The sequence below is a fragment of the Ictidomys tridecemlineatus genome, chromosome 1, assembly GCF_052094955.1.
Source record: "Ictidomys tridecemlineatus isolate mIctTri1 chromosome 1, mIctTri1.hap1, whole genome shotgun sequence".
In the NCBI taxonomy this organism is placed as follows: domain Eukaryota; kingdom Metazoa; phylum Chordata; class Mammalia; order Rodentia; family Sciuridae; genus Ictidomys; species Ictidomys tridecemlineatus.
Window position 1 is genome coordinate 226,797,027 of NC_135477.1, and position 13,534 is coordinate 226,810,560.

The 13,534-nt window shown below is 35.2% G+C and overlaps 1 protein-coding gene across 1 annotated transcript; it reads right to left on the minus strand.

The window, feature by feature from the left end:
• Positions 1-3,021: 3,021 nt before the first annotated feature.
• Positions 3,022-10,728, minus strand: Mrps30 (mitochondrial ribosomal protein S30). The gene is made up of 5 exons (XM_005319654.5): positions 10,097-10,728; positions 8,772-8,917; positions 7,772-7,877; positions 6,591-6,767; positions 3,022-4,276 (listed from the first exon to the last, which is right to left on the minus strand). Exons 1-5 carry the CDS (start codon positions 10,677-10,679, stop codon positions 3,987-3,989), a joined length of 1,302 nt encoding a protein of 433 aa, XP_005319711.1. The 5' UTR covers positions 10,680-10,728; the 3' UTR covers positions 3,022-3,986.
• Positions 10,729-13,534: the final 2,806 nt, after the last annotated feature.

The window sequence follows — 13,534 nt, forward strand, 5'->3', positions numbered from 1 at the left end:
CTAAAGAATAACTGTAAAGGATGAGATTTTCTAGCAATAATGCAAGTTCTTAACAGCTATTTAGGCCTCAGGAGTCATAAACTCAATGCCACAGGAAAAAATATCACAGAAATTAGTGAGGAAGGACCAATAGTGTTGGCCAGGTAAAGAGAAATAAGGAGCAGTGGGAACTGTGACAAAAAGGAGTATGCCCCAGCTAAAGGGACATAAAACTAACTATTCCAGCTTCTGTATGCTTTTGTTGACATTTAAGAACATAAACTTGAAGCTGTCAGATTTTCCCATTTTTCAAGAAAATGCAGAAATCTGAATACTTAATTTTTGAATAGAACACATTAACAAATAGTGAATTGGGTACCAATGTCACTGAAATTAACTGCTGCCCCTTTCAGCTTTAAATCTTGCCTATCTTCTCTATTAGTTCTATTAACAACAAATGAGTTTGAAGAAATAATAACAAATTACTTATAACAGAAATATTGCTAGTTTGCAAATAAAAGTCAAGTTTTACATGACACCCAAATACTTTCCAGGAGACTAAACCTCATGCAAATATTCATTATCTGAAAATCAGGACAGCTTTCAGTAATTTTAAACTACAATTAAAATAATTAAGTATAGCCTGGATCCTTCATAAAGCTTATTGACAATTTGGGGTGCATACTGCTATAATATATACATATATATACATACACACACAGTATGAATAAGGCCTAGGCAAAAATGAGATTCCTATTTTATATATACAAACATATAGATTTTTACATGTGTGTATATTTATGTATATATAATTTAAAATATGCTAAATTTATAGGTTTCTATATCAGCACACAATTTTCATAGAAATATTCTGAGCTTATATTTAAAATATTAAGACATCAATTTTTTATTCACTTAAATACGTATTATAAAACACAGATATATTTTGTCCTCAGGTTATTTTTTTGGTGGTTTGTAAGTGTGTGTGTATCTCTGTGTGTTACTAGTGATTGAATATGAGGGAGCTCTACTACTGAGCTACACCCCCAGCCATTTTTAATTTTGAAACAGGGTCTCATTAAGTTGCCCAGGCTAGCCTTGAACTTACTATCCTTTCTCAGCCTCCTAAGTAGCTGGAATTATAAGGTAGCACCACTAAGTCTGGCTTGTCCTTCAGTTTCTGGTTGATAGATGAGTTTTTACTCATTAAGTCTACATTGCCACAAAGGATTACAATAAAATTTCATTTACTGTGTACAAAAATATGAAAGGTTATAAAAAAGCAAATGAGATATCATTTATATTTATCAATATAGACTTCTCATCAATTTGATTGATTTCTAGAAAATATCACTTGCATCTTAAATCCAATGGCAATTCTGTTACATAATTGTAGAAATAAATCATCTTATAACCACCTTTCTTTAAAAAAATTTAAAAAGTCAAAACACAACTTACACATTAAATTCAGACTTCTGTACAAACTATTATAAAAGTTTTAAGAGCCAGTATCAAGTGTTAAGTGCTATTTACAAAAATTTCACCAAGTAAAATACAGAATCTATAGGATAAAAAAGCACATAATGCAATAAAAATCTGAGAAAGAATTTGGTATTTTTCAAAGGAAAAGAACAGAAATGAGTGAGAAATGGTGATTAACTCATACTTAAAAAGGATATTCCAGAAATATTTAAAATATGCTGAGACAATTAAAGTCATATAGCCATATATGTTATAGTTAATGTAGAATAAGTTTTTTATTTGCATAGCAGCTATTCCCAAATCAGTAATCATATCTCAACCCTTGAAACATTATTACTTACAATTTCTCAGTTTCTGTGGCATCTCTATTCTTCTCTGATTTTTATTTTTCATTGTTACTATTCTGTTTTACAAAATCTTCTAACCAAACTGGACAATAGAGCAGTCTTTTGAGTTTAGAAATTCAACCCAATCAAATATTGATCAATACTGATGTTGTAAATATGCAGGCCTGTTCACATCTATTTTTGACATTCTCTGTAGCGATTCTGGACCATTTGTCTTCCTTGTACCTTGCTCAATTATTATTTTATTCTGCCTCTATAAGGAAGCCATAATATTTTCTATAATTGTAAATGAAGAATTTAAAAATCAAGTCTTAACAATTTTCTGTAAAATTAACTTTACCTTTTAATTAAAGCATTATGCACAAGCTAGAACAAAAACAGGCATACTGATTTTTACTAGTAGTCTTAGTACATTAACAAAATACCATAAACTGGGTGGTAAGACATGATAAACAGAAATTTATTTCTCACAGTTCCAAAGGTCAAGAAGTCCATAAAGGAGACAGTAGATTCAGTATTTGGCGAGGACCTGCTCTCTGGTTCATGAATAGTTCCTTCTTACTATTTTCACATGGTACAAGGGATGAATGAACTGTCATAGGCCTATTTTATATGGATAATAATTCCATTTAAGAGAACAGAGCTCCTTTCCAAATATTTTCCAAAAGGCCTCACCTTTGAAAAGGGCTCATCCTCCTAATACCATAGCCCTGGAGGTTAGAATTTAAACATGAATTTGGGGGAAAAACAAGCATTCAGACCATAGTGCTGGCCTGTTGGAATATCTCATTTAAAAAAATTTTAAAAATAAGTACTTTATAGGTAGTATTTAAATCTTCAGTTTCCAGGGACCAACTCTTAGGATAAGTTAAAATTCATTATGTGCTTTTTATCCTATAGATTCTGCATTTCACTTGGTGAAGTTTTTGTAAACAGCATTTAATACTTGATACTGGCTCTTGAAACTTTTATAACAATTTGTACAGTCTGAAATTTAATGTACAGGTTACGTATTGGCTTTTTAAATTTTTTAAAGAAAGTCATGATTTATTTCTATAACTGTGTAATGGAATTGCCATTGGATTTAAGATGTAATTTATGTATGGATAGAAACTGTCCAATGAATTATGCTACAGGGAGTTAATGGTTATGCATGCTAATATGTAATTTCAGGAGAATACAAAATAGACTGGACACAAATACCTCATGAAAGTGAGCTGAAAACACTGATTTATTAAGCTAACTAAATTGGTCTTTTACAAAATTATACAGCAACCAACATCAGCCATTTTTAGAAGCTATAAAAATATAATTGAAAAGAACAAATACATTCACAATAACATAAAAATTTAGGCATAAATAAGAACTATGTAGATATCTACGTAATGAAAACCTTAAGCTTTACTGAGATGTGAAAGATATAAATAAATAACATATGCCAGATCTCAAACTAGAAACTAGAAAGACTACTTTAATTTACTGACATCCATTCACATCTACTGAATGCCTACTTCTATGATTCTGGGCGTGTGAAGTAGACTAGCAAGCCAGTGAAGGTCAAAGTTGGTGATCTCATTTTTCCTTCCAATGGGAATATCACTTATGTTTAGCCATGAGGCAAAGGTTGGGTGTTGACTAAAACATAAGACTCTCTCAGTGAAGTATACTATTAATACTTTTCTATTTTTCTTTTCTGTTCAAACCAAGATTAAGAATAAAGCATTAGTTTACTAAATGTGAAATGGACTGCTCATATTTTGAAGGGGTCTAAGTAAGGCTCTGAAACTTTGTACCAATGATAACAAAAATAAAAAAATTAAAACCAAAACAACAAAGATAAGTATGATACATAGATTCTCAAATATTTAAAATATTGCCATATTACTTTTAAAATCACACTCAAATAGGGATTCTCAAGGTATTAAAGAAAACCAAATTAATATTTCAGTAAATAGGATGTACACAAAATTACTTTAAATCAACTGTATTCAAAATAAAATCTTTCAGTAATGAATTTGAATAGAATGAGAGATCTAATCACAAGTTAACATAAGAAACACACGTCTCAAAAATTAATACATTTAACATCTGACAGTTATAAGTGGCACACTTAAAATCCTTTTATTGATCCTTTGATGAAATTTAAATACTTTGAAAGTCCTAAATGAAATATTTCTCCTACTTTTCCAACAAGTGTGATTTTTCTTCTTTTGGTTTATTCAGTAGAAAGTGAACTATCTGAAGTAAGACATCATCATTAAAACCTTTCACCTCATTATCCTCGACTGTCTCATAAAGAGGCTTACTCTGTGTCCCCCAACAAATATTTTTACGAGGGTTATTCTGATCAGCTTGTGCAGTCAATGCCAAAGTATTTAACTGGTAGCAGAAAAATGAAAAATATTTTCCATCTGTGATTACGCCCTGGGAGACAAATGGTCGAGTAACATCTGCTTCACTCCAGAATCCTGTAGAAGAAAGTAATGCTGAAATTTACACACATAATACATTTCACCAAAATAAAACACACATTAAAGAGTAGCAAACACCTACATCCTAAATATTTTACCTGAAGATCCAAAGTTTCCCTGTCTTCTTCATCTCAATCCTATAGTCAATTTCTGCATCAACGTTTATTTCCTCCCTTCTAGCTAGTATTTCCAAACTCATGATGCATTTTTTTCATTATCAGTCTTCAGATTCCAACTTTATTTCATCTAATTAAAGTTCATGAAGCTCTGTGTATGCATATCCATCCTACATCTAGAAGTACTTTTATTCCTCACTGATTTCAGCAAATACATTCAAACTTTCTGAAACCAGGAACATCTACCACCCAATAACCATACTGGCCATTTATTTTGACAAATCCATGTGTGCACATGCGCACGCGCCACACACACACCCCTTCAGATAAAACTGTCTTTCTGCAGTTCAACATATCCTTAGCTAAATTCATTATATTCCTTTATATATTTCCAAACTGGTTTTATGAGTTGCTATCATTTAGCCTAGCGTCTTACGTCATAAGGCTCCAGGATGCCTTAATACCTTTACCACTCAATTTTTTTGGCTTTTTAAAAAATTCATCTGCCAAGGCCAAGCAACAACTTTACTTCACACATATTTTATAGCATCTTTAATGGAGACAGCCAATAAATATTGTTAAAGTATGAAATTAAATCTAACGTAAAAAAAACTTTTTTTCATGAATAAAGAGGGCCATTCTAACACCTTCAACAAAGTTCCTCTCACATTTTTCTGATTCTGTCTACCCCTCTCACCTTCTCCATTCAGTGCATATATGTGTGCGCACACACGAACACACACACACAGTAAAAGGTAAGCCTAGTCTTTAGCAGGTCTATATCTAAATTCCTCCCAGAAGCTAGGCGTGGTGGTACATGTGTATAATCCCAGTGACTCAGAAGGCTGATGGAGGAGGATTCCAAGTTGGAGACCAGAATCAGCAACTGAGCAAGATGCTGTCTCAAAATAAAAAAAGGGCTGAGGATGTAGCTCAGTGGTAAAGCACCCCTGAATTCAATCTCTAATACCATAAGGCAAAACAAAACAAAACGAAAATCAAAGATACAAAAATTCCTCCTGGATAATTATATTACTTCAGGTTTTACAATAAAAGTGTTATGAGGGTGAGGTTTGTAGCTCAACGGTGAAGCTTTTGCTTAGAAGGCAGAGGCCCTGGGTTCAATCTCAGAACTGAAGAATAAATAAACAGTCTACATGATATAGCCTCCAGATTCCTCTCATTCCTCATCACTCTCCCCAGCTCTTCTTTCATCAGCCTTCATATTGTTCCTTAAATAACTCAAGCTTGTTCCTACCTCAGACTTTTTACCTGCCATTCCTTTTATCAGGATGTGTCTTTTCCCATTATGCATAGATAGCTCCTCACCATGCATGTCTCTGTTCAAACCATTTTTTAGAGATCACCCTTATTGATTCCAGCAATATGGATTTTGCCTCATACTTCATTTACATCCACCCCCATAAATTATTCTACCCTTTATAATAGTATATTTGTTCCATTCTCTGAAAATAGTACATGCTTATTATCTTTTCCCCTCCCACTATACTCCAGGAGAGCAAGATCTGTCTTTTATTCAACACAGTATCCCCAAAGCCAACAGTGTCTGGCAAATGAAACCACTGATCATTTACTGAATGAGTGGAACAATCTCCTAATCCAAATTCTGGACATAGCCTTTAAAGAAATGAAATAGGATAGCCATAATTTAATCTAAACATTTAATCCTTCAAATCATTTCCTCTTCTACCTTCAGAAAACTGTTAGGAACTACAAAAAGAGTTAACAATAAGCCAGGCATGGTGGTCCATGTGTGTAATCCGGGGGATCCAGGAGGTTTAGACAGGAGGATCATAAGCTGGAGGCCAGCCTCAGCAATTTAGCAAGACCTTGAATCAAAATAAAAATAAAAAAGAACTGGGGAAGTAGTTCAGTGGTAATAGCAAGTCTTACTTACAATGGTTATGAAAACCATTGGGAAAAAATATGTTCACACAGGAGGCAGTCAAAATAAAAACAAAAAAATCAAAATAACTATTCAAATGTCTCTTCCAATTAGAAATGTAAAATATTTAATTATGGGTTTTAAACCAATTCTATTTGGTGTCAACATAATAATTTTCAAACTGCTAAGATATCTTCATTTTAACCAAAGAAAGCAACCTAAATAATTACATTCTTACAATGTCATAGATAACCTTCAAAGAACAATAATGCCATCTATTTAGTTTTACCTTGATACACTGCTTGTGCTCCAGTCCAAGCAAAAAGGCTTGCAATAGCATTAGCTCTAAAAATAACTTCTATCTGGTCAGCACGGTTTCGTTTCAAAAGCCATTCTCTATTTAATCTGTCAGGTAACAGATGAAACTGGGTGTGGCCATAACAGCATGGATCTGCTGTTTTTGAGCCTGAAAAACAAAACAAAAACATTCACATGAACTGATCCTGTGGAATATCTGAAGCACACATTTTAGTATTCAGTTCAAGCATGTCTTCAGTAATCTGTTCTCAAAATTACATAAATGAGAATGTTAATTCATTTATTTTATTGACTATAATAAAATTAAATCTCACGTAAAAGTATGATTTTTCTCATAAAGTCCACTATGATCAAAGTAAGCTACAACAATATATGTAAAAGTTATTGAAAATTCTCTATTATTTCAATTTCTCAAATGTCTTGGTTGTCATTAGGAGCTCTGTTAAACTTTGTCATATTTACCACAGGATACATTTTATGAATTTAAAACTTCCTTGATTATTTAATGTAATAATTAAAGAATGTGTATTTTACTAATAAAACCATTTTTATACTACAATTATAAGTAAAAAGAAAATGAGTAATATTTCATGAACTAACATTCTTGATTTCATTGGTAATGTCTTTTTAAAAATGTCCCCCTTGGGTCATTCCTTAAGACTACAATGCCTGAAAAGGGACAGATAAAATAGGTCTGGAGGACAAGTATAAAGCTTGCTTAAAATCTTCCTCAAGTCAACTAGGAATTAATGAAGGAATAAAAAATATGAAAATAAGTTGCATGTGGGAAGACAAGAGGCCTTGTTAATTTCTGAATCCCTTGTTAATTTCTGATTAAAGTGCAATTACTGTCCCAGATCCAGTTCTAAACATTTTTGCTTTTGAAAAAGCAAATTACTTTTCCCATACAATAAATCAACAAAACCTAGTAAGTATAATTTTAAAGTTAAATACTGTTAGTGAATTTCAAAAAATGTGCTGGAAGAATTTCTTTCTAATATTCTTGCATGTTGCAATAACTTGAGATTATAAATTATACAAACAGAAGCTCTCAGTCACCAAGAATTATTTTTATAGCTAGTGCTCCAAAGTTATACAGCACAGCACACTTTGAACATATTTATGGTACAATATATAAAAAAAGAAACTTACCAATAAATATGTTGTTTTCATATTGCCGTTTGAATAATGGAAGCTTGTCTGGTTTACATTTCATAACAGGGATTTCTATAGGAACAGAATAATCCAATGGCACAAACTTAAAGAAAAAATAAAAGAATGAATTCACAACAACAGTATCTATTTTATGTACATTGTTATTAGATCCAAAATTTTTAAATGAGATGTTCTTTGAAAAATGATCTAATCATATGTATCATCAAAGTATCTTAAAGTGCTAGAGACCAGAAGCATTTCAGATTTCAGAGTTCTTTGGAAGACTTTACAGGTTGAGCATCCCTACTCCAAAAAATATGACATGCTCTGAATTTCAGATTTTGAAGCATTTCAGATTTTCATAATAGAAATACTCAATGTGTACCACCATCTAGGGATGGGCTAAATCTACCCAGCCCCCTAATTTTACAAATAAAGTTTTACTGGAACACAGCCGTACACATTCACTGATACATGATACATCGTATATGGCTGCTTTTACACCGTAAGATGAGAGCCAAATAGTTCCAACAGAGACTTAAGGCCTGAACAGCCTAAAATATTTACAATTTGGACCTTTACAGAAAAAGTATGCCAATCTGACATGGCAGCACAAAAAGCACTCAAAATGCAGTGACTTTCTTTCAAAAGAACTGCAAATATGGAAAATGACCCAGTTCACAACTAAAAATCAGACTAGCTAATATGTGTAAATTACAATCATAAACTATTATAGCATATTGATATACAGAAAAGAAAAAGGTCTGAACAATCATGAAAACTTAACCTCACTTGAAATGATTACTTGGCCTCTGAAGAATATATCATACCAGAGGGAAAAACTAAAAATGATTTTCAGTTCAGTGGTTTACAAAGGAAACATGAATGGCAAGAGATCAAACCAAAATATTTCACTTTTATTTAGTAAGCCCATCACTTGATCTGCCTACATTTCCTATATCAGATGTTAATAAATATAAATGCCTTAAACCCTTACCTCTGGGAGTTGCTTGGATATTCGAATCTGATTGTGTGGTTTATCATCTATTTGGTATCGCAAAGCATCAACTCGACCTTTTCGATGACCAGAAGAAATAATTTCTTCACCACGCATCCAGTAAAAATGAACTAGCCGCTTATGATCTGTTAAAAGATATCCAAAATTTTCTCATCTGAATAATCAGATAAATCTAACAGAATACTAACTAGCAATTGACAACTTAAGGATGATCGTCTAATTAAAAATATATCAAAAGTTAAAGAGTTGGGATTATATGACAATTTATTGTGGCTTAAATATAGCACTCAAACATCTACTTGTGCCAACATTAATAATTATAATTATTTTCTTTGGTTACTAAACCCTGTAACCAAAGAAAATAATTAGCTAAGAAAACATATAAAATAAGACCAACAGGAATACCAGTCACCAGAAATTAAAATGGTTCAATAATTCAATCTTCACAATTACTGAAAAAGGTACTTACAGTTACAATCATTTCTATTTTGTATAAGAGGTATCTGAGGCTTGACAAAGAAAGTTTAGTAAACCACCAATCTCAAAGTTCACCAAAGTTCCCCTTAATACCATTTCCTTCCCAACTGAGAAAGGGAAATACTGCACACTACAAAAATCAGTTGAGCACATGCCTACAGGTATAACAACATTAATACTACCAACACTAAGACACCCACTAGATGATACACATAAAAATGAATGTACTGGAACAGTGATTTTTAAAATACGCTAATTATTTTTCATGTCTATATGAACAGTTAGAAAGAAGCTGTTAAATTATTTGCTGGGTCCGAATCTTTATCTGTAAATCTACCAAGTATAGTCTTAGACTAGATATGATTAGCTTCTGCGTGCCATTTTGTTTTTCATTTATAAAATCAGGCAATCATGCTACCTCCTGTAAATGGTTATTGAGAGGATTAGCTGGCACACATAAAATTTGAAATTAGGCCTGGCACACAATAAATACTGAAGGTTAGGTATTCTACTTAATATATCACTTAATCGCCACAATGCTAATGAAGAAGCACTATTACCATAATTCTCAACTTGAAATAAGAAAAAAATATGGTAAAAGATATTAATGAATTCACATATTATTGTCCCACCGATTTTTTAAGAGCCCAAAGCAACCCAGGTCTGTACTGCTCCCTAGGAGCCTCTTTTCTTAACCACAGCTCTTCACTTGGCTGGACAATCACAAAGCAGAGTCAAGTCAGACTCCCGAAGAGCTTAAGCTATTAGGGTTAGGGTTATCACACAGAGAGGGAAGCTGCATACGTGGTGAGGGTCCCGAAGCTCACCAAGAGCGGCTGCAGCCAGGACGGGGTTGAGCGGGCTGAGCAATCCCGTGAGGGTCGCCACCAGCTGATCCAAGAAGGGCGAAGCGATAGCCTCCCGCTCCTGGAAGAGGGGCGCCCGCCGCTTGCGCCGCAAGTAGAAATGTTCCTGCAGGAGGCAGTCGCACACGGCAGAGCGCAGGGCAGCCAGGTCCAGCGCCGGCGCCGGCTCGGCCTCGGGGGACGCAGGAGGCAGACCCGACAGGAACACAGTCTTGGTGAAGCCTTGGTACCAGCGATCGGCGTTCAGGGCGAAGGTCTGCGGGTAAACCACGTACTTCTTGAATTGCATCTTCGTAAGGATTCGCAGCTTCTCGTCCACCGACTTGGCCGCGTGCACCGCTGCCTGCCAGCGTTCCACCCGCCGCTGCCGTGCCGCCTTGCTCTTGGCGGTCAAGGAGGCCACAATCGGCGGGTACCGCGCAACGGAGGTCGCCGACACATCTGGGCTGATCGTTCCCGTGGCCGTGGAGTTAGTCTCGGCAGCGGTGTGCAATGACGGCCCTCGACCGCGAGGCACAAACCTCCAGCACCGGGAGGCCGCCATCTTCGCCCTCGGTTCCGGAACCAGAGGTCAACCTCAGCAATTGTCCCTGCACTCTTGCCGTAGGGACCAATCAGAAAACGCAATCTGAGCTAGGCTTGCTGACTCTGACTCTGAGTGGTGTTGGGATATATTGCGTCATTTGTTTTGTAGCCAATCAGCTGCTCCTACCAAGTTTATCGCGGTTTTGAGGGCTTGGAATGAAAGAACCTGCCCGTGCCTGGGTTTCCGCAATTCTGACTGGAAGGAATGAAACCTCAGAAAAGGGGGTGCTGCCGGCTAGGTTGCTTTTAGGGCCAGGACAACGTTCTTGCCATAACCATTTATGAACATTATGCACGGAAACTCCAAACTCTTAGCTAAATTTCCTAGTTTCATTAAAGTATCCCACACCACTTCTTTTGTTTTGCTTTAGGAATAGTAACTTAATTTTTGAAAGTACGTTTGCCTTTGGATATACATGCTGAATTTTTAAAAATTAGGCAAACATCACTCATGTGTAACCATTACTAAACTTCGGTAAAGTAACTCCATATATTTCTCTGTGCTAATATAATTTAATTATATACTTTATTTAAAGGGGAAATGTATTTTACTTGGATTTATCTGGGGAAAATAATGGAAATAAACTACTAAAGAACTGCGTTTAAATTTTTCTTTGTATTAAAATGCATTACTTCAGCAAAAGTCCATTCCCACTAATCTGTAACCTCCTTAAAGAAGGGACTGCAATATTTTTATTGTTTGGCAACCAATCATCTGTGCAAAATGGATGCCCAGTATATGAAGCAAAATAATCCCAATCTAAGTTTATCTCAGATAATCTATTTTATTTATTGGCTCATTCTTCTATAATTAGGAGTTAGCATGTTGATTCTTTTTATTTTTAATTTTTTTGTAGTTGTAGAGGGACAGTATGTTTTGGGTTGTTGTTTTAATTAGGTGGTATTTGGGGTCTTTTTTTAATTAGTTGCTCATGATAATACAATGATCTTGACATAGCATACATTTGAATCAAATGAGGTATAATTTCTCATTTTTTCAAGTGTACAGATTGCAGAATCACATTGGTTCAGCCACAGTATATTCATACAGCAATACTAGTGTCTATTTTATTCTGCTGCCCTTCCTGTCCCCTCTTCCCCCACCCTCCCCTCTCCTCACCTCTCTCTACCAATCTAATGTGACACATTTCTTTTTTTTCCCCCTCACATCATCATACATATATTTTGTATAGCCATTAGGGTCTCCTTATGTTTATGTGGTGCTTAGGATGGAACCCAGTGCCTCACACGTGCAAGGCAAGCCCTAGCATGTTGATTCTTATTGCAGTAATTCTTGAATATATTGAAAATCAAACATTTTGTTGTTAAAAGAAACAAAGATAGAGGGATACAGATTTGTCTGTGTGTGCGATGGAGAGTGTGTGTGTGTATGTGTGTGCAGTGTACTTTTTTATTATATATATATATATATATATATTTAAATTGTAGATGGACCTTTACTTATTTACATGTGGTGCTGAAAATCGAACCCAGTGCCTCATACATGTTAGGCAAGCACTCTGCCACTGAGCCACAGCCGGAGCCCCAGAGTATGTTTTTTTTTACCTCACTTTAGGTATATCACCAAGAAATCAAATATCGTTTTTGAGTAAAGTTTTATTATTTCTAGTAAGTATATTGGTCACTTACAATACTGTTATCTTAAATTTATGTTATAGCTTGGATCTGAAATGTTCCCTAAAAAAGTCTTGGTCCTTGGGGAGATCCTTTTTGGAGGTGGTGGGACCTAGAAGAAGGAAGTTAGGTCATTGGGAGTGTGCCCTTGAAGGGGCTATTGGATATTGGCCCCTGGCCCCATTCCCCACCCCACCCCACCCTTTGTTTCTGCTTTCTGACTGCCATGAGTTGGGCTAATTTCCTCTGGAAGTACATCTGCTATGATCTACCACCTTGCTACAGGCCTAAAAGCAACAGAGCCAACCAACCAGAGACTGAAACTGAGCCAAAATTAAAATTGCCTCTTTTTTAAGTTGATTATCTCAGGTATTTTGTCAGTGATGGGAAGCTAACATAGTTTATGAAAATATTGATTAATCAAATCACTCAGCCCTTGCCCCTCTTGCCTTACTTAGAAGTCTCTGGAGAGTGAGTTTAAGTAGCCAAGGTCACACAACTGATGACCATCAGAGCCAGATTCCAACCCAGCATTTAAATAATAGGACCCTGACAGATAATAGGCTGGACAAATGTATCAGCATAAGAATTCCAGGGAGCAAGAATGATAGATTCCTTTTTCCCAACCTGAAGACAGCATTTGCAAGTAGTGATGGCTTATAGCATCTTCAGAGATGATAGAAAACTTTCCAAAGCCACTGTCAGAGGATGAAGTCTTAATAAGTTTTTAAAAAGATGATGGAAGATATGAATTTAAATGAAGTTAAAGAAGGATTGTTGTAGGAAAAGCCTTCAGTTGCAAAATAAAAATGGTGATGCAGTACATTAACACTGCTTCTAAGAAAGTTTTAGTGTGATTGAAAGGCTGAAGCATTAATAACTGCAGTGGAGGTTGCCTGGTGAATTTTGGCACAGTTTTCCTTCTGGGAGAAATAAGAGAAGTCTTAAAAGTAGCTGACAGATTTCACCTCAGGAATTCATCTATGAACCGAAAATATGGTCTGCAGATGAGAAACTTGTGACATACATGCGAGTCCCTCCCAGTGTCTTTGACCAGCAATTCTGTGAGGGTTGCTAAGCAGAAATCTGAAGAGGGCCTTATGGGGAAATTATGATGAATCTTTCCTCCCAGTCAACTCCCTAGGTGTTAATACCATGTTTTATAGTGTCTTAGGGAAC